The sequence below is a fragment of the Lathamus discolor genome, chromosome 6 (assembly GCF_037157495.1).
Source record: "Lathamus discolor isolate bLatDis1 chromosome 6, bLatDis1.hap1, whole genome shotgun sequence".
NCBI classification, from domain to species: Eukaryota; Metazoa; Chordata; class Aves; order Psittaciformes; family Psittacidae; genus Lathamus; species Lathamus discolor.
Genome location: NC_088889.1, coordinates 21,036,826 through 21,058,544, shown reverse-complemented (window position 1 = coordinate 21,058,544; position 21,719 = coordinate 21,036,826). Strand labels below are relative to the sequence as shown.

At 43.1% G+C, this 21,719-nt stretch overlaps 1 protein-coding gene and 1 long non-coding RNA gene across 2 annotated transcripts in view; one reads left to right on the top strand and one right to left on the bottom strand.

Annotated features, from left to right (window-relative positions):
• MTHFD1 (methylenetetrahydrofolate dehydrogenase, cyclohydrolase and formyltetrahydrofolate synthetase 1) overlaps window positions 1-787 on the bottom strand; it is a 39,107-nt gene extending 38,320 nt beyond the window's left edge. The window contains exon 1 of the mRNA XM_065683160.1: window positions 598-787. Within this exon, the coding sequence (XP_065539232.1) occupies window positions 598-638 (41 nt within the window). The 5' untranslated portion in view covers window positions 639-787. The remainder of the gene's footprint in view (window positions 1-597) is intronic.
• Window positions 529-19,982, top strand: LOC136016254 (uncharacterized). Its single transcript, XR_010613547.1, has 4 exons — window positions 529-589; window positions 10,229-10,347; window positions 12,597-12,691; window positions 17,527-19,982. It is a non-coding gene; the product is annotated as an uncharacterized LOC136016254 (long non-coding RNA).
• Window positions 19,983-21,719: the final 1,737 nt, after the last annotated feature.

The window sequence follows — 21,719 nt, the reverse complement described above, 5'->3', positions numbered from 1 at the left end:
CATGCATTAAAAGATTTTGCCACAAAAAGGAGTGACCAATGCCTGCACCATATGAACACAGAGACCGTACTTAAAAGCACATGCTCCCAGCTTGTAAACCATCCTAGCATGAATCCATAAAGACTGCACGTCAGCTAGCACCTTCACACCTCACTGTGCAGAGATCCTGAGCCACCCTGCAGGGGTGGTGCTGCACGCTGCCACCGACAACCAGGCAGATGCACCCCATGCCTTCCGGATCGGGGGGGGGGGGGGCGTGTACAGACAGCACTTTACGTTCTTCTGATCTGCAGTGCTACCTTTATTTAATAACTCCCACTGTTTCCAGCCGCAAAAAGTGAGCTTTGACTGCAACGTAGTGAAAAAAAACTTTAGGGTATCCTTAAACCTCCTTCGCCCTGGCAGAGGCAAGGCAAAGGCCACCCCAGGCCCATTCCACTGCTGCCCCCCAGCCCCGGCAGCCACGCCAGTCTCCTTCTCGATCTCTACCACCCCAAGGGGTAAAAATCCCCACAGGCTCCCGCCCGAGGAAGCCCCAGCCCCACGCAGCGCCGCGCTCTTGGCGGGAAGGACGGGCGGGCCCCTGAGGGTACGTACGCGGAGACTATCTTGCCGCTGAGGATCTCGGCAGGGGCCATAGCGAGGGCAGGGGAACGGCGACCGGCGCGGCACGACTCCCGGAGCGGCTGCGAGATGCGCTGCCCCCACGGCCGACCCGCTCCGCGCCACACCGGCCCCGCGCTTGCGGTGGTCACCGGGCCTACCGCGCAAGCGCTGCCCCCGCCCCGGCGGAGGGAGGGGAGGGGTGTTGATGGGCGATCATGGGCTCTCAGCTTGGGGGGGTTGTGCCATGTGTTCGGTGGCCCTCGTTCCGTTGCTGTGGGGAGGGCACTGTCCAGCCGCTGATGAGGCGAGCCGGGTAGAGCGGCGCGGTGAAATGGCCGCCAAAGCTTCTCAGTGGCGCCGGCCCCTTCCTTTCTGGCGCCCTGCCTCACTCTGCCGAGAGCGGCCTAAGCGGCGGGGCTGGCTGCGGGCGCGGGGAGCGGAGGGTGAGCGGTGCGTCCGGGGCTGCGGGCGCTGGTCTCCCATGTTGGCTCTGCACGGTGGATTCCTGGCTGTACGTTAAAAGCAAATCGCAGATCTGCATAAGAATTATCTCTTGTGTTTCATGTCCTGGGGTGCACTGTGGTACTTTTGAGAAGTTATGCTGAGAGTCGTTTATTTGGTCAATATAAAGTCACCAAAGCACTGGCTAGCCAGTGTAGAAAGGGGGAGATGAAAAGGAGGGGTGGGGTTCAACCATGACAAGTGCAAGGTCCTACACCTGGGTCGGAGCAATCCCAGGCACAGCTACAGGTTGGGCAGAGAAGAGATTCAGAGCAGCCCTGCGGAGAAGGACTTGGGGGTGCTGGTCAATGAGAAAATGAACATGAGCCGGCTTCAGTGTGTGCTCGCAGCCCAGAAAGCCAACCGTATCCTGGGCTGCATCAAAAGGAGCGTGACCAACAGGTCAAAGGAGGTGATCCTGCCCCTCTACTCTGCTCTTGTGAGACCTCACCTGGAGTATTGTGTGCAGTTCTGGTGTCCTCAACATAAAAAGGACGTGGAACTGCTGGAACAAGTCCAGAGGAGGGCCACGAGGATGATCAGGGGACTGGAGCACCTCCCGTATGAAGACAGGCTGAGGAAGTTGGGGCTTTTCACCCTGGAGAAGAGAAGGCTGCATGGAGACCTCATAGCAGCCTTCCGGTACCTGAAGGGGGCCTATAGGGATGCTGGGGAGGGGCTCTTTGTCAGGGACTGTAGTGACAGGACAAGGGGTAATGGGTTAAAACTTAAACAGGGGAAGTTTAGATTGGATATAAGGAGGAAATTCTTTCCTGTTAGGGTGGTGAGGCACTGGAATGGGTTGCCCAGGGAGGTTGTGAGTGCTCCATCCCTGGCGGTGTTCAAGGCCAGGTTGGATGAAGCCTTGTGTTGGATGGTTTAGTGTGAGGTGTCCCTGCCCATGGCAGGGGGGTTGGAACTAGATGATCTTGAGGTCCTTTCCAACCCTAACTTTTCTATGATTCTATGAATGTGGCCTGTTTATAGAAATTGCCACAGGTGAGAAACAGGTTCCTAGCGGTTGCTTCCAAGGGCTGTACTTGATGTGAGTAATCCCATGGAGTGTGCTTGATGTGAGTAATCCCGTTAGGACTGGTGAAGGTGTAGCTTCCTGTCAGGTCAGTGCACTTGTCTATGTGTGCTGTTACTTGTACAACCAAGGCTTGCCCTTGTACTGCAGGCCAGTACAGACGGTTTAGGACCTTGCTGAGAGAATCGGCTTTCAGTGGTTTTCTCACGCATGTGGCAAATAGCCAGAGTTGGAAATGAGAAAAGCAGTTAAATGCCATTGAGGCAGGCTTGCTCAGGCAAGATAACACCACGGCCCAGAGAAGTTAAGGAAGTCATAAATGTTCTTACTAATATCTAGCATCTGGTTAGAGAACAGGACCACGACACAAAACCAGTGTTAAAAAGGGCAGGGACAGGGAACTGGCAAATTGGGATCTGTGATGGGGTGGGCCCCACAGCATTAGGTTGCTGTTGGGGAGCAGTAGAGTATTCTTGTGCCTGCAGTAAAGCAATACTCGTACTGTAGCCACAACTGTCACATGAAAGAAATGGGATAACCTCACTGCAGATTAACAAGCTATGAGGAAAGGGAGCTGGATGCTAAAACAGCAGTGTTCCTGCTGAGAGTTTGAGTCTTAAAAGGCCTGTGTGAAATGCTTTCACATAGATTTTTGCTTTACATAGAATGCATAGATTTGGAAAAATAATGTGTCTGTTTCAAAGAGTTTGCTGAGAAAGCATTAAATCCTGCTATTCCCTAATGTAGTTGGTTCACAAAAGGATTTGGGGAACCATCAGATTTTGAAAAGGGAGAAGTGCAGGCTTTGCAGTTTCCACCTAGGGCACAAAACCACAAGGACAGAAATATACGAGCCGTTCTGTTTCAGAAGCTTTATGGTTGCTTCTCTGGTGTTCTGGGAGGGGAATGTAAACCATGTATGGTTCAAAACTTCTCTGAGGGTAAGGGTTTTCTTCTTTGTGTTTCCTTTCATAGCCTAGCAAGTGACACCTTTTCTCCTTTTTCTGCTTTCTTTTCTATTTAGGGGAGAGATTGTTACCTTGAGTGGTTAAACTATCTTAACAATATGTTGTAATTGTAGGATTAAAGGTCAGAAATTTCTCTTTAGAAGTGACTTAGAAAAGACAAATAGGAATAGGAAAAAGCTAAATAGGAAAAGCTAGAAAGAACTCCTTTTTCTCTTTTTTCATTATGTATTTCCTGTATTTCCTGGAATACTCATCAGGCACTTGGAGTATCATACAATCAAGACTGAGATTACACAATTAAGTGAGAGAAGGGATATTTGTAGGCTACTTAAAATTCTGTCCCTTACTTGTTTCTTCTGTTGCCTTTATCTGAGGCACTAATAAAGTCTTGGGGTGGGACTCAGTGTTTTTTGAAAAATGCAAGAGATGGACTCCTTCAGTTAAGGACAGGATAAGCTCACAAAACAAAAGAAGATTTGACACTCAGGATGGTAATGTAAAAATGCAAAAAAAGAAAAAGCTACCTTGTTTAAAATATTCAGATGACCTTATTTGCAGGAGCTGTGGATTCCTGTCCAGAGTTGCTAACTTGCATGATTTGCATGTGTGTGAGCATTGATCTTACTTGCTGCTTTTTTTTTCATTTAAATGCCTCAGCTCCTGAAAAATAACGTCTCATGATGACAGATAAAACTTTGGAAATTACCTGAATTTATTGTAGTCTAAAAACCTGAATCTGTTGAGTCTGAAAAATAGGAAAGGAACTAAAAATAATTTTGAGCAACTTCTATTACTTCACTATTTTTGAGCTAGATTCTCCTTTTTTGGGAAGGAACAGATTCATGAATTTTAAGTGTTTATGCTGGAAAATCAGACTAGCAAATGTCCTTGTATCATAGCAGGACATTCTTTTATATTTCTGGCTTGTCTTATGTGGCAATCAAGTACTAAAGCTGAGACTGTTACTCAGAAGTTGTGTGTGTGACACCTTTATGTAAGAACATGTTTTTTAACATTTGTTCTTAATTGTCATCCTGAGGTCAAAATACTGGAAATGGTATAGGAAAGGTTCAAAAATGGGATTATGTGATGTGAAATGGCTGAACAGACCTTTCTGGTCATATCAGAGCCAAATCCAGCTCCAAAATACAGTAAAAAAGTTAAAGCTACTATTGACATACAGGAAAGCTCAGAGAAACAGTGGCAAAGGAGACAAACATGGTGAAAATGTTTACAAAACTGACAGCAACAGTCAATGTTTTATGCTTTCAATGCAATTCTTCTGACCATATAAATGCAAAAGGATGAAAAAAAAAGAGGCTAATACCATTATAAGAACAGACAGCTCTGAACATATTCTGTTTTGTACCAAAGTACTTATTTTCTAATGGCTGTTAGGATGTAGAAGGATAAAACCAGTCACTTCAGGATAGGCTGAAGCCTCAGGATAAGAGACCTCTGAGTGCTGCCCCAGAACAGTTGTTCTGCTCACTCACCTTCCTGGCAGACATCTCTGGGTCTGGTTTGGAAACTCCCACAGTTTGATTGTTTACCTTTGCATCCACCCCCTCTTTCCCAACAAGTCAAAAGTCATGGAGGCTGATCTTTAAAAAAGCCATGAAGGCTGCAAAATTCATGCCAGAAAGACTTTCAGTGTTAATGATGAGCTAACAGCTGTGCTGCTGCTGGCACAGGGTCCCAGAAAGCTGTGATTTGTTATGAGAAACTAACTGTGAATCATCAAACTAAGGAAGAACATTAGGGTTTGCTTCATCCATTAAGTGGGACAGCTGGGATAGGATATTGTCTCTAGTAAAGGAGGAGGACTGGAAAAATTCAATTAGCTCCATAAACCTTGGTTAGAAAAGAGATTTTGAGAAAGCTTGTTTGCAGGAGCACACCAGAAGAATAGTATTAGGCTTTGATTCTTCAGATGCATAAAGGAAACCTTTCCTTCTTAGAGATGCCCCACTGAACAAAGCAGGATTGGTTAAGTGAATGATATTACTCTAGAATGTACCCTAACTACCATGATGGAGAGCACAACTTTATAAGGGGGTAACAGTGACGTATTTAAATACATGCTATTGGTCAACTTGCCCTTTGATCAGATCATGCTTTGAAATAGCCGTTATAGCTAAGCTGTATTAATGTAATAGTAGACAGCATGAGATAACATTTATTTCACCATAACGTGTTTCCTCAGTGTAGTTATCCCATAATCTGTTTAGCTGCCTCATGTGGCCCATTTATTTTTGATATTTCAGGGAAATAACAAGTTGTGATGGAGGCAGCTGTTGGACAGTCACTGAAAAAGTAGCTGACCTGGGTTAAGATGGTATTTGCTCTCTGGCCTTCTCCTCAGGGTTTCTGGTCTAACGCTTGAACTAGGAGAACAGGGACTTGAATTGTTCCTCATCCACTTTAAGGCAAAGGCAGACAGATTAATCAAATCACTTCCAAGAGCAGTTTTAACTACAATGAACTGATTTTCTGGAAAGCAAGGTATTTCCATCACAGGTTTTTCTGACAGAGAGGTAAAGCTGTGTCCCACAGGTAGCAAACAGGCCTCTGAGGTGCTGAAGTGAGCGTACACGTGCCTATAGAGATGCGCATGTATTTCCTAGCATATATGCTTTATATTACAAACCTTTGTATCCCAAAAGTTTGTCAGCTTCTAGTTGGACCAAGCATATTTCTGACCTTTCCTTTTGCCTGATAGCTGAGTGATTTGTTTGGTATTTAAAACAAGAACTGCTCTATTTATAAATGAGGCAGAGCCCAGTGGAGGCACCAGATTCAGAGACACATTGCTAATGATTGCCCTGAGGCTGTGGATTGTGTCTGTTCCTGCATGCTCAGCTGCATCAGAGAAGAAAAGCAGTAAATTAACCTTGGAAGTCTGTAGAGCTCTACTGTCTGCACATCTCTGGATGAAGAATTTCTCAAAAGAGCAGTAGGACTTGCACGTGTCTACTACTGTGAGCTCTCCCTGAGCTTTCCAGTTCATAAATCAGCTTGAGATCTGATGAGAAAGTCTGTGCCGTGAAATGGTCTGTCCTTTGCTGCTGTCCAGAAGAGCTTCAAATAATCCAGGAGAGCAGTGTAATGTTTTGTCCTATGGCGTGTGTCAGCTGTAGCTGGCAAAAAGCACAGTAAAGGCCCTTCTGGTCCCCTCCAGCCTTTGTTTTGAAGCTAAGCATTTTGAAAACCTTTAGTTTGCGCACCTTGGTGAAGTTGCTGAGCTTGCACATGAGGTAGTTTTGGTCTGGAGCCCCAATGCTTTGCAGAGCAAACCATGATAAGCCTGTGCTTAGAAACTGTGCCTGGGGCAGAGACAGTGATGGACACTTGGCCAGGCCACAGGAAGATTCAGAGCCTGTAGACTTGGTGTGGAACAAGAATATGGTGAGCTTGGTAGAGGGTAATTTGCTTGGCCTGTCATTCCTTTTTATGGTCTAGAAGCCTGGAGAAGAAAATGAATAATCCTTCAAGAGGAGCTGTGCCAAGCTGTTATGTTATTGGTGTTACGGGTATCTCTTGTGCCCACCAAAGCAATGTAGGACTGGCAGGCTGGTTCTGAAGGAGACAGTTGCTGTACCAGTTATACAGCAAAGAAGATATTGTAGTAACAAGTGAACAAGGCAGAGCAGATTTGGCCCTAAGGCCTTTCATGCAGTATAACATTGACACTAGTTTAGACATTGATCCTGTGAACACAGGTGGTGAAATGTCAGTAAAGGACAAGATAAGCAGCATGGCCTGAGCTGCTGCTGCAGGAACACATTTGGGGCCTGACTCTTCCTTCTCTTTTCCTTTGAGGATTCAGGTAGCATTCCTGGAACTTTGTGAAAGGATCTGCTGAATAGGACAAATAATTTTTCCTCATTATGGGCAGTTTTTTATTCCCACCTTTACTGCTTTCTATCATTTTACCAGTTACAGGATGACAGAGGTTTTGTGCTACAGGCAGCCCATGTGGCTTTCAGGAGCAGTAGCCTCTCAGGGAGGCAGACTCTCAGGGGGATGTAGATGTAATAACTGATGCTGGTAGCTCTTAATGTAATATTTATTGTATCTTATTTAATTGAGATAGTTACAAGGGGAAGAACATTCATGTTATTACCTGAAATTGCATACAAACACAAATATACACTCACACTTCCCCTTAGTCTCTGTGATTTACCATTTTCAGTTGCCCCAGTGAACAGGAAAAGCAATTGGGATACAGAGCTTGGCTTTTGCCCTGGCTGTTTCCCACCAGGAACCTTCTTACAGATGATGCAGGCTTAGATTCAGAAGATGTATGTCCTATTAGAAAGAGGACTTCTATGAAGGAGCCTGGCCAATTTGTCTGCTTGCCATTGCCCATATGACACCCCTTCAAGGTTGTGGGAGGAGATGGTAGGGAATGGATGAGTCTGTTGGGCGCTGGTGTCCTGCCAAACAGCACTGCAGGATAGATGTGGCAGAGCCTGTGCTGAGCATCTGGACAAGTTCAGGCTTTCCTTCTAAGTGTCCCAAATCTCACCATGACATAAACATGTGCTTCTGGGCTTGGACTCGTAACCAGGCAGCTCGACTGCAAGACGAATTTGGGCTTAAAAACTGATCAGGCTGACTTGCTTGAAATGAATCAACAGAAGTACGCAGGTCTATACCAAACATCCCAGCTTGTGGTCTCTTGTGCTAATCGTTGCGAACATGGCACACTCGGTCAAAGAAAAGGTACCTCATGTGACTGTCACTGTACTCATGGTAGCAAGATTTCCTGCAAAGATGCGCCGACTTTCTATGTGTAATGGGATGCAGTCAAATAAATGTATCCAGTCTAACTGCTGACATCCTTATGGATCAGTGTTCCCAACAGGCAGAGCCAGTGTTAGACACATGGGTTCAAGGCATTAGGATGTGGACCCCTACTTCCTATCCATATGCTTAATTGCTTGCACTCTGTAGCTTATTTCAGCCCTTCGCATCTTGAGCTCCAGTTAATTGTGAAAAACTGGCAGAACAAATGCATTTAAAAATTCTTTGTAGCAGTTTTCAGATTGGAAGAACAAAAGGCTGCGAACAAATGTCCACTTTTGATATCCAGGCTTTGTTGCGTCTTTGGAGCCAAGGAAGTTGTGATAGAAGAAAGAAAAAAATTCAAACAAGGTGTAAGACATTTAGGGAAAGCATTTTCTGCAGGGACACTTTAAAGTGGAACCAAGTGGAAAAAAGGTAGTTTTCCTCAGCTTTTGGGTTGCATTATGCTAGTTCTTGCAAAAGGTGACACTAATGAAGAGGACATGCTCTTCTGTTGACTCATTACTGAGTGTACCCTGGGTTAATGTGAGGAAGGGCAGATGTGAGGACAGTTTGCTGTAATAACTGCCAACTTTGGCATTGGGCTTTCTTTAATCCAAAATTTAAGGTGTTCAAAGTGGTTTTAGCTGGAGTACTTTCCAGGTTTTCATGGCAACAGATCTCCCAGCTACCTACTGCATCAGGTAGAATACTCTAGGGTGGAAGGGCGAACATATGAACATGAACCAGTATTCTGTTTCTACTGTGCTTCCTATAGCTGTGCAATTGGTAAAATTTGAAGGGGAGTGCCTTCATGTGTGAAGAAATTAAAAGATGTGGGCATAGTTCAAGTGTCCTTGCCTCCCTGATGCTTTCTAGGGAAGACAGGGTGAAGTCTGGAGCTCTTAGCACTTCTTATTCAGAGTTGGCTGTTGCACATTAGGAATTTAATTGCATTGGTGGTCCCTTCAGAAGCAGTCTATTCCCAGAAGCACTGAGTGGGAACATCTGAGACGTTTCTGCCATAATCTCTTTGTAACAGCTATTCCTGACCTTATTCTAGCAGGCTTTGCTAATGCCGCCTTCTTAGCCTTTGCTTCTGGGTCCAGTTGTTCTCTGCTGTTGTGTCAATACTTGAGGCTGGAAGGGACCTCCTGAAAACATCTGATCAAACTGCTCCGCTCAAGCAGGGTCAGCTAGATCTGTTTGCTCAGGACCGGGTCCGGTTAGGTTTTGATCTCCAAGGATGCACAGTCCACAGCCTCCCTGGGCAACCTGTTCCAGTGTTCAGCTGCCCTCATATCTCCCTTATTATTGCTGCTTTTTCACCGTTGTCTCAGCTATTGCCTCACTGAACCACTTCCTTATGCTGTGCTCTGTCCATCTTTAATACTTACACATGTTCCTCCTGAGGCCCACCTCATATTTAAGGAAGCAGTGAGCCAAACCAGAATAGTTGGCGATTCCATGACAGGACAATATTCCTAGAAAGCTTTTCATCTTGCCATTACTTGAATATATATGCCTGGACTCATGAAGAAATCATAAGTTGTTTTATAAACCAAGAGCTCTGTCTTATCAGAGAGTAACATCTGTGCTTTTTCAGCCACAGGCAATCTTCTCAAATTCTTAAATACTTAATGCCCTGAATGTCATCAAGGTAAAAAGGCACCTGAAGATTACAAGTCCTTGTCAGAGAAAAGCCTAAGTCAGCCTTACAGAGATGAATGAGAAGTTTATTAGTATGTGAAAAGGACAACAGAACTTTCTATCAGTTGCTTCTTGTAAAACTTCTTACTTTTTCAGTGCTGTATTTTAAGAAGTCTAGAGCATTCTTTTGTTTTCTTTTGTGGGCTTTGTTACATCAAGGTTGCTACCAGGAAGGAAAGAGGCTAAAATCAACCCAGCCTGATTACTTTTAAATCAGAAAGTGCCCAAACATTTCTGTTTGGAGGAAGAGAGATTTTCCTGAGGATGCAGGTGTAAAACACTACTTATTACATTGCTGAAGTCACAAAATTATGTCCCATGCCCCAGAATTAGTAGATCTCAAATACTTTTTTATGGCAGGTTTAAGAAGCAAATAGAGAGTAATACAATCCATACTGCAATCCATATTGCAGTATTGGAACTGGGTCTGCTATGACAGGCTATAAAATCCCTCGTTTGTTTTTGGTTGCCTTGGTGCTGTGGCACCTCGTATGGGGTGCTGGTGTCATGCTGTTCCTGCTGTGGTATTGCAATGGTACATGCTATGTGAAATCCCAGCCATGGAAGTCAGTGGGAATCTTGCCATTTGTTATGACTATGTCAGTGATTTCTGTTATCATAGGTGATGCAATACATGTGGTACCATGATGCAAACGTCATAATGTAGGTGCTTGACAATGTGGAAAAACAGCAAACAGTGCCAGTAACAGCCAGCCAAGACAAATAAAGAATTAGAGCAAGGTAAGTTGCTCACAATTTTTGTAACTTTTACAAGGTGTTTTGGATACACACAGAATTTCTGTTCTTGCTGTTAATTAGCTCTGAAAAAGAATTAGTCAACATTTCTTAAGTATGAGAGGGAGTTTTTACAAGGGCATGTAGTGATAGAACAAGGGGGAATGGTTTTAAACTGAGTGTAGATTTAGATTAGACATTAGGAAGAAATTCTTTACTATGGGGGTGGCGGGGCACTGGCACAGATTGCCCCAGGAAGCTGTGCCTGCTCCATGCCTGGCAGTGTTCAAGACCAGGTTGGATGGAGCTTGGAGCAACCTGGTCTAATGAAAGGTGCCCCTGCCCATAACAGGGGGTTGGAACTAGATGGTCCCTTCCAGCTCTAACCATTCTATGATTCTGTGATTCTAAGTAGTTAGAAACATTTTGTCTGCAGCAGCAGTCCAAAGTAAATGCTACTCACACAGCAAGAGTAGAAGTCAGTTCTATTCTCAGTGCTGTAGAAATACAAATTTTGCTAAGAATTTCTTTAATATTACTCTGTGAGGTCTAGGTTGGATTAAGTGTCAGCTATGTCCATAGGCATGCTGCTCCAGCCAGAAGTAGTCACTTCAGATGCAGCTTTAGTCTTTCATATTCAATATGGCCCTGATTCTGCATGAGGTATGGCAGATTCTGCATCTGGGAATGGTGGAGGTGAGCAGAAGATAGAAATCTGCACAGAACAGAAGGGACATTTTAAGCTGCACGTACTGAATGTCACAACCTCGCTTTCTCAGTGCTTTGTCACAGAACCCCAACAGCCATATTTGAGTAATCCTGGACACCCCTGGTAAAAAGCAGTGCTGTCTCTTCTAGTTCTGAGGGAGTGATGGATACATACTGAACCTTTTAGAATCACAGAATCATAGAATAGTTAGGGTTGGAAAGGACCTCAAGGTCATCTAGTTCCAACCCCCCTGCCATGGGCAGGGACCCCTCACACTAAACCATCCCACCCAAGGCTTCATCCAACCTGGCCTTGAACACTGCCAGGGATGGAGCATTCACAACCTCCCTGGGCAACCCATTCCAGTGCCTCACCACCCTAACAGGAAAGAATTTCCTCCTTTTTCTGCATCCTCTCATAACAAAGAGTAGTTGTAGCACATGCTGAGCCTATTCAGGCAGTGGTAGTGTTCCCAGTGAAGTACATGCTCCTCTGAGCTTCAGGAGCGGAGCTGGCTAGGCCAGACAGAGTTTTGCCCAAGGCCTTTCCATGCTCCCAGTTCTAGTTGGAGGGAGCCAGTTGTTTATAGAAAGCAACATGAGTTCTCCTATATGATTCTCTTCCCTGCAAGCCTTTGGCTTTTTAAGACTTCTTTTTTGGCAGTGCCATGTTCTGCGAGTGATAGTATAGTCAGAAGTCTCTCTTGGAAGAGTCTGTATAGCTTGCATATTTTTTGGAGAGTCCTCTGTACTCTTCAAGAAAATGGGAAACAGGCTGAATTCAACAGCCTATGAATTAAGCACAGACCCACCACTGAAGCCTATTTTATGAATGTTTACATTTTTCAGTAACTTGAACAAGAACTTTGTGGATCTAACTATGTATTTTGCCATTTGTCTTAGTACCAAAACTACTGCTGGAATGAATCTGGTAGAATCAAGAATACTGAAGGACAAAGCAGTTTCCCGCTGCCTTGCGTGAGATCAGCAGACTGAGAACAGATAGCAGAGTGATTTGTTTTTCTTGCTAAGTGACCTGCCTTTGGTTTTCTCCTCAGAACTCCTCCTGCAGTTGTAAAACTGAAATAGATTATGCACATTTCCCTCTGAATACTGCATTGTCACTCCAGCATGTAGTAAATATGGTCCACCATACACTGAGTTTAGTGCCCATATGGCTATTTACAAGCCAGAATCTGGAAGACTGAACCCAACATAGGCCATAGGTAAATTGTGCAGCTAAAGCTGTTATTCATACATTTGACACTAAGGGGAGATCTTGTAACAGAGAAGAGAAATAGGCCATACGTCTTTTATGAACATAGAACAGGAAGAGGTGGTGTAAGGCTGCTTGTAGCATTAGGCTGGCCGTATGCCTTTATTTTGCAAAACCTAAATGTATTTATCTAATTTGTTAAAAAAGATCTCTTTTTATGCAGGCAGCTAAACCTCATGCAAGTAGTGAAATAATGACACATGCCCGTGTCCAAGCTTCTGTTCATCTGACTGAAGACAAACGCTTTCTTTGTGTCTTTCTGATCTTTCAGGTTTCAGCAACAGTTCTTACCGGTTACAGATTAGTTCAGTCCTTGTGACCCCTTGGTTTGTGCCTGGTCTACAGGGCAGAGTACATTATCTGAAGGTAAGATTCTCTGTTGTAGGATGATCTCATATGTATTGCTGCCATTATTATTAATAAAGGAAAAAAAAAGCTGTAATTTTATTAAGTCTTTTCTGTTTTCATGGGCAGGGTAAAGGCAGAAGGAAAGTTAAGACCAGCTTAAACTTTTTTTTGGTTGCAAAATAATTGTCAGGGAGCAGTAAGGGCTGTTTTCTCCCTAAGGGAAGGAGAGCCAGAGCCTGAGGGTGGCCCCAGCCTGGAAAGTGCCCTCACTGGTGGATGGCCATATCCTGTCTGAACATGGGCAGAGCTGGGTGATGGTAACAGCATCCATCAACAGTCTCAGACCAGGCAACCAGTGAGCCAGATTCAGAGTCCAAACACGGAGTCAGGAGCAGATGGAGACAGGGCCATAGACATGGTTGGGATTTCTGTTTAGTTCTAGTAATGATAGTGAAAACTCTGATTATTAGTCATGGCTCATCTGGATTTTTATCGTGGCATAGCAAGTGTTTTTAAAGAACTACAGCCTGCATTTCAGGCTTTCCCTGACTGCAGCAGGAATTGTTTCTGCAGTAACACCAAAATGATAACTTGCTTAATACTTCCCATTTGCTTTTAACCTGAACAGCACAATTCATGAGAAACAAACTCATATACTTTTTGAAAGAGGAGCGTGTAATTCTTTTACAGAAAGCAGTTTCTTTTAGTTGCAACCTTCCTGCAGCATGTGGAGAAGTTTGTCTGAGAAAGATACTAAATGGTTTACCTCTTGGTATGACAGATCATTTGTTGGTCACTCATTTAATATACATTTGCATGTTACACTGGCTCAAGCTGGTAGAAAAAGAAATAAACTTTTCGTGTGCTGGCTGCATTTTCTGTTCAAATCTGATGAGCAGCCCAGTTTGAAGTTTGGCTGCAGACTCACACAATTTCTGTTATCTTTTATATTATCTTCTACATTATGGTACCCCAGTTAGCCTGGTCTTCTCTCCTCTGACTATCCAGGTTGTTTAGGTAGATACTGCTCAATGTGAGGGTATCACCATTTTTGATGCTAAGCCATGATTGCTTGTTCCTGTTACATGTATTGCACCTGCCTACTTAGTCAGATGCTTCATTTCACCTTAAGATTTTGGCTTTTCTGCAACTTAGTCACATTTGACAGGTACATAGCTACAGTAAGATTACATGGACAATTTCAAACTCCCAGACTTGCAGATGAAGTTTGTGTATCATTGCTTATGTCAGAATTTCACTGATTTTCTTTCTGGCTAGCTGTTGGCTCCTCTGTTAGGTCAGCTTACTTTAAAAGATCCCACAGCATAGCAGATTTATTTTTGAAACTGAGAGCTTTTGTAAGCTGAGGGGACTGCTTTTTGGGACAAAAAGATCATGGATCATCTTCAGCTGCTCACCTTTCCACTGGCAAGTGCTTCCTGGAAGATGTTACTATCCTAGCTAAGCCTGGTGTGACTCAGCCAGGCCTGGTACAAAAATAGTAATGACTTTCAGATACTTAGCAAGTGACGAAAGCCACTCTGTTACGGTGTGACACTGATCAACTTCATCCAAAAAAAGCAGCCAGGAAATAAGGGTGAGAGACTGATTGGATTAGGAATTTAGTAATGTGCTAAAATAGATAAAAAATTCCAAATAATTGTGGTAGGGCTAGCAGAGTTATACTACACGGTTATAAAATAGATATGATAAGAACTGGTACTCTGTTACCTGGAAACTGTACTAAGAGCATGCACAGATTGGAACTCGTTAGCTTTCACTCTGAAGATTGCACCAAGAGAACAGCAAATAATTCAGGGTGGAGAAGACATCCACCGAAGATAATATTCAAAAAACAGAAGGGGGGGACACTTATGCCTATACCTAATAATGGCTTCTCAAAGGACTTTCTTTAAATGAAACTGTGATTAGTTTAAAATACCTATTTCTGACACCTATTCCATGAGAACAGGAGCAGCAGCAAGAAATCAGGTAATTGGAGTTCTTGTTGGTTGCACAGATGCAGGAACCTACAGATATCACGTGTATAAGCATTAGGATGAGTCAGCATAGTGTTGTCAAGAGAAGAGGAAGGTTTTGTGGTGTTTTTAAATCCCTCAATATACTCATAGGAACTTCTCACAGTTAATATTACTGGGTTTTTTTTTACAAAAAAATATACTTAAAGGTCATTTTCAAGTTAAAATGATTAGTAAGAAGTAAATTTTGCTTTAGAAAACTGCATCTCTCAAGCAGTAAATAGCAAGAGTTTTGAAAAAGAAACTAATTTTAACAAAAATTATGAATTATAGTGCACCTGTAAAACTGCCTAATAAGGACTTACTTCTCTTATATGACATCCTTAATGGTATTCCATTGCATCGATTTTAATATGTGCTAGCAAAACATCTTTTTAGGTGTTGCAGACTCGCTTATTTACTTCGAGTGGGTTACAAAGAACAGTCCTAATTTTCTATGTGATTAGCTTAAATATTTTCTTGGACCAGAACTGTTTTTCAATGGAAAATTCAGGCATGAATTCTCCTTAGTTGGGCAATACTGTAGAATCTGGAGAGGAACATAACTAGCATGATGGAGTTTTATACTTCCAAAGAAGCTGTCATTCAGATGTCTCTGGTGTAAAATGGGAATGTGGTCATTTCTCCAGTTATGTAAGAAAATGGGCAGAGAAAAACATAGCCCTGGAGTGCAGGCAGAACCTCAGTGACTGCAACTACAGTTACTGCATCAAACCATCAAAACTCATCTAATTTCAACTTTGAGTATGAACTGCAGGATCTCTGAATATTTGCAAAGTTGCAGATCTGAGCAGCCCTGGACAAAGTATGACAGTTTCCTACTGCTTCCATGAACTGACTGTTTCTCCTATGAAGTGCAGACCATTCCATCATCCAGAAAGTGTATTTAAAAGTATAATTTATGATTCATAAAGTCTATGAATTAATACTTTAAGCTGAAGGAGGGTAGATTTGGATTAGATATTAGGAAGAATTTCTTCATTGTGAGGGTGGTGAAGCCCTGGCACAGGTTGCCCGGAGGAGCTGTGGCTGCCTCATCCCCGGCAGTGTTCAAGGCCAGGTTGAATGGGGCTTAGAGCAACTTGGTCTAGCGGAAGGTGTGGAAGAAGAAAATGATCTTTAAGGCCCCTTCCAACCCAAACCATTCCATGAATACATATCTTAGAACAAAGTTCTACTTAAAACAGTATCTCATTTCTAATACTGGTCATAGAATCATAGAATCATAGAATGGTTATGGTTGGAAAGGACCTTAAAATCATCCAGTTCCAACCCCCCTGCCATGGGCAGGGACACCTCCCACTAAACCATGCCACCCAAGGCTCTGTCAATAATTAACATCCAGGAAAAAATATAAGGAAAGGCTTATGTATGGAGCGATCCTTCCTCAATATGACTACTCCTGGCAATCAGTAATCTAAGTTTAGGTTTTTGTGTGGAGGTATAAGACCCCCTTTCCTGTATCTGGATATAGGTACTTAATTGTGCAATCTCTTTCCTCAAGCTTTCTTCAATAAGCTCCTGCTTACCATGTTCAACAGTATTTAGTTAATTGTGCTGAGCCTATCTAAAGGCAACTTCTTTTCCCAAAGGAAAATCCCACAAGAAATAAGGAGCAAAGCCTGGAGGCTGCAGGTAGCTCATGTGCATGTTGCTTTTGGAGGGAGAGGTTGGGCAGCTTGTAGTTGATGCAATTTATTGCAATAACAATATGTTCCTGACCTTTTGTTGATCACAAAGCAAAGGTACTTTTAGTGTAATCAAATATCTCTCCTATTTGTCTCCTGCTACTTCTCAAGGGTGGCGTTATATACTAGGCCATTTAATAAGAAATTTGAACTAAGATTATAACAGAATGTTATATTTGGAGATCTTAATGGCCACCAAACAACTAATTCAATTTTCCTGTATCACTATTTTTCATATTTACAATTGACTAAAACATGTATGCATGTGTGAGAGAGCAGGGGAGCTGTCAGCATGACACTGAAGAACATAACATTTTAATACAGGGAGATTTATGCAAAATAAGGACATAGGAAGTGGTGCACAACCAATTCCTTATGTTAACTGCCACTCAGATCTCACAACAAACACTAATGGCCCTAGAAGCACATGATACTGCCACTGTAAGAATTAATACTTTATTCTGCTTATTGTTACTTGGGGATTTTAGTTAAGCAAAGCAGCTTTGCAAGATTTAAACCAAGGCACAAAGTCCTCAGTTTCAGTACAAGAGAGGTTGGCAACTGGAAGAGGTCAGAGGAGAGAGGGACAAGGATACAGTACCTCATGATGGAGATCGTTCCTACTTTGTGCTCCCCCTCCATCTGGGAGGTTAGCACAGTAGTAAGTTTTATATGAGGATCATGCTGTTCTGCTTTGACTGTCTCTTGTTTCCTCACACCAAAGGGAACTGTGGGCAAGCTAAACCAGCTTTATTCCAAACATAAATTCTTTAACTTAAACCAGAACTTGTGCAGTGATTATGTAGAGAGCTAAACAACTGATAAACTTATATTTGCAGTGTGCTTTAAAATAGTTGCTACCTACATTTGGGGATTTGGGGAGCACTGCACTTTAGTAACACTAATAGTATTTGAGGGGCACTGAATATCTCAGTTTTGTTTAGAAGTTCTTACAGACCACTTTAGCCACTGTAGAAGTTATTTTAATTTACCAAGTTTTGTAGCTGTCACGTATAATCGGGGTGTAATTTTGCTGCTGTTCTTTTAGTTAATATCACACAAACATAGCAATATCCAACAGAAAAATTTCATAGTTTCTGAGCTGCCTTTTCCTTCTATATTACAGATACTGCATGAAGTTGAACATAAGAAGTTGGAGCTCAGCATTCTGTGAGAACAAGGCAAATAGCAAGATCATAACACTCGACTTCAGAAGAGCAGATTTTGGCCTGTTCAGGGGATTTACTTGGAAGACTCCCATAATATACGATCCTGAAAAGAAGGGCCCAGCAGACCTGGCTGATTTTCAGATTTCCAAAATGATCCATTCACGTGTGCAGGGAATCAAGCAAAGGTGGCAGGAGGCCAGCATGCATGAACAAGGAGCTCCTGAGTAAACTCAGACATGGAAAGGATGCATAAAGAGAGGGAAGCAGGGACAGGTAACTTTGGAAGAATATAGAGACACTGTCAGGTATATAGAAATGGAGTTAGGAAAGCCAAAGCACACTTGGAATTGAATTTGTTTGGGGTAGAAAGATAACAAAAAGGACTTCTACAGGTAAATCAATAGTGAAGGGCTAACCAACCTGGTAGCCTTATATGATGAAATGACAAGTTTGGTGAACAAGAGGAGAGCAGTGCATGTTGTGTATTTGGATTTCAGCAAAGCTTTTGACACTGTCTGCCATGACATCCTCATAGACAAACCAATGAAATACAGGTTAGATAAATAGACTGTAAAGTGGATTGAGGACTGAACTTCTGGTCTCAAAAGATGTGAATGACACAAAGTCCAGCTGGACCAGTGATTACTGGTGTATTCCAAGGGTCAATACCGGACCCAGTACTGTGTAACATCTTCATTAATGACCTGGATGATGGGACAGAGTGCACCCTCAGCAAATTTGCAGATGTTAAAAACTGGGAGGTGGTTGTGCTACAATTCAGAGAGAGAGCAACAGACTGGAGAAATGGGCAAACAGCAGCTTACTGAAATTAAATAAAGGACAATGCAAAGTCCTGCAGCTAGTGAGGAGAAAAACAATGCGCCAGTACAATCGGGGGACCAACTGGCTGGAAAGCATCTCTGCAGGAAAAGCCCCAAAGGTCCTGGTGGACAGCAAGCTGGCCATGGACCAGAAATGTGGTTCTGCAGCGAAGAAAGCCAACACTCTGGGTTTGGGGGAGATCTTATAAATTTATATAAATACCTGACATGAGGGTGTAAAGGCAGAGCCAGAGTCTTCTCAGCAGTGCACAGTGAAAAAGCGAGGCAATGAGCACAAACTGAAATACCAGAAATTCCACTTAAACATAAGAACCTTTTTTACTGTGAGGGGGGTCAAACAGTGGAGTTACAGTTACAGGTACAGTTACAAGTTATAGGTTCTTCTCCTTTTGTATCATTTTCTTTCTGTGGTGTGGCTTCTCTAGAGCCAACTGGTAAATGAAGAGTCACTGTTACAAGGAGTGAAGTAAAAATTTGCAACCCACAAAAAAAGATTATGGCAGTCATCTTGCATTCAGTCCTTGAAAGCTTATGTCAAGTAGCTGGAAGAATTTGCTGCCTCTGTAACCACTGTAGAGTCATAGGCAGTGTGCGCTCACAGCCCAGAAAGCCAGCCGTATCCTGGGCTGCATCAAAAGGAGTGTGACCAGCAGGTCAAAAGAGGTGATCCTGCCCCTCTACTCTGCTCTTGTGAGACCTCACCTGGAGTATTGTGTGCAGTTCTGGTATCCTCAACATAAAAATGACATGGAACTGCTGGAACAAGTCCAGAGTAGGGCGACGAGGATGATCAGGGGACTGGAGCACCTCCCGTATGAAGATAGGTTGAGGAAGTTGGGGCTGTTCAGCCTGGAGAAGAGAAGGCTGCGTGGAGACCGCATAGCAGCCTTCCAGTACCTGAAGGGAGCCTATAGGGATGCTGGGGAGGGTCTCTTCGTCAGGGACTGTAGTGACAGGACAAGGGGTAACGGGTTAAAGCTTAAACAGGGGAAGTTTAGATTGGATATAAGGAGGAAATTCTTTCCTGTTAGGGTGGTGAGGCACTGGAATGGGTTGCCCAGGGAGGTTGTGAGTGCTCCATCCCTGGCAGTGTTCAAGGCCAGGTTGGATGAAGCCTTGTGTGGGATGGTTTAGTGTGAGGTGTCCCTGCCTATGGCAGGGGGTTGGAACTAGATGATCTTGAGGTCCTTCCCAACCCTAACTATTCTATGATTCTATGATTCTATCAGTATTTATATACTGGGTAGGGAGAACTAAGTGAAAGAGTCCGAGAATTGAAAAAGTGTCTTTGGAAGTAGAATTCCAAATTTTCCAAAATGTCAGATTTACATCTATTATGGTTGTTAACAATTTGGCTGTAGCAGGGGTGACATGTTGCTCTAAATGAAAGGGAACCATGACAGCCAGGATCCAGTACACCCATGATGTGTCTTTGCAAGGAGTTGAGAGAGAGTTCAAGCATTATTCAGCCACAGTGCACATGTTATGGGTCTGCACAGAGTGGCTAAGGGGTATGTAGGGTGATGTGATTTGGAGTATTGTTATCTCTGGAATTAAAAGATGTGAATAAACCAGGCTTTTCCTGTGATTATTGACTTGAATGCCATGAGTAATAATTATAATCAATGACATTTTCATTCTTTCATGATAGGCAGTGTCTTAATGCCACTAGACAGGTTTCAGTGGAGTTTCAGAGCAGATAATGGTGGGTTGGAAAGTCTCTTTCAGTGGGAGTCTGGGAGTCCTCCTGGGGACTTCATTCTGCATTGGAGTTTGCACCATGAGGTAGGACTGGGGCAGTGGAACTCTCCCATTCTCCTTGTGACACACAATTCTTTAGCTGATCACAACCTCTCTTGCCCCCTTCCCTAGTCCTGGAGTTGTGGGTCAGCAGAAATAATGCTGACATCCTCTGAACAGCAGGACACATGAAGAGACAGAATGACAGGGTAATACTGATTATAGTCAGGCTATTCCATGGAAGGCAGCACAGGTCGTATACAAGAATAGTCTTTCAAAATACTACCAGAATATGGATATCTCATAAATTTTGGTACTGATTGGTATCAGGCACATTTAAGAAGTACAATGCTACCAAAATATCAATGGATTGCTTCTCACTAGTAGTAATGACTGTGAGAACAGTATGTGAACAATGTAATTTACTGCCTCCTCTAAGGACATGCAATTTGAGCAGCAGTATTAAAATCTTGACACTACATGGAAGCTGTGTCTTAGAATGCAGTTTCAGGTATTTTAATGAAAAAACCCCAGCTATTACAGACTGTCCAGTATAGGAGATCATTCATTGTCTTTTGAAAATCTGGCTGGAAAGATATTCTAGCCCTCACACATAGGCTATGCTGCAGCTTGTAACTATTCCTTGGGAAGTTTTCATAACTTGAACCAGCTTTCTTACCCCTGAGAAGGCAAAAAATATCAGAGATACGTGCAGTCTTAACTTTCTTGATATTTGCTTATTCCTAGATACCATTTTCAGCCAATTTTGTTCTGAAGAGTGCTCTTTCATATTTTATTCTGAATGACTTTACAGAGTGAGAGAAAGAAAAGCAGCAGCAGCCTAGAGAAGAGTCTGAAAGGCATATCCTCTTATACTGCGTTAATGGCAAGAGGATCTGCTGGGATTTCTACTAATAAAGATGAGGGTATTCAACTCCTTCTTTATTTGCAGAGATTATGAAACTCTTTCCAGAGGGGACACTTGCTTTTGTTGTTGGCTCTCATCAGATTCATCAGCACTGACTTAATAGGATATGTTTAGGTAAATTTTGTGCCCAGTTTAGAAACTCCAGCATGTGTAGAGCATATTTCTGTGTCATTGAATGCAATTGACTTTCAGCTGACATAATAGTCCTTCAGGATGTCAAAGATTGAGCATATGCTTCCTGCTGTGTGGTAATGAAGTCTAGTGGCTTAGGAGGTAAGTTGTGATACCCAACTGTGATGTTCAGCTAAAGATACAGGTGAATTTAAAGTCTCATGCTCCAGCTTCATACTGATGCTCCATAAGCACATCCATAGCCAGTAACAGCTGAACAGAAATGTAAAAAAGGTGCTCCTAATCATCTCTTAACTACTAGTACCAACTCCCTTCTGAGACCAGGACTTTCTAAAAATGTACAAGTGGATTTAGCTGTCATCTAGTGTACCAAATCTTTTTGTACATGCAGTGTATCAGCAGACACACTGTGTCTGGGACCAAGACCTCAGTGGATGTGATGAGAGTCAACAACTTCCCCAAGAGAAACCAGTAGTATTTCTTCTGTAAATCTGGAGCAATTTGTCTC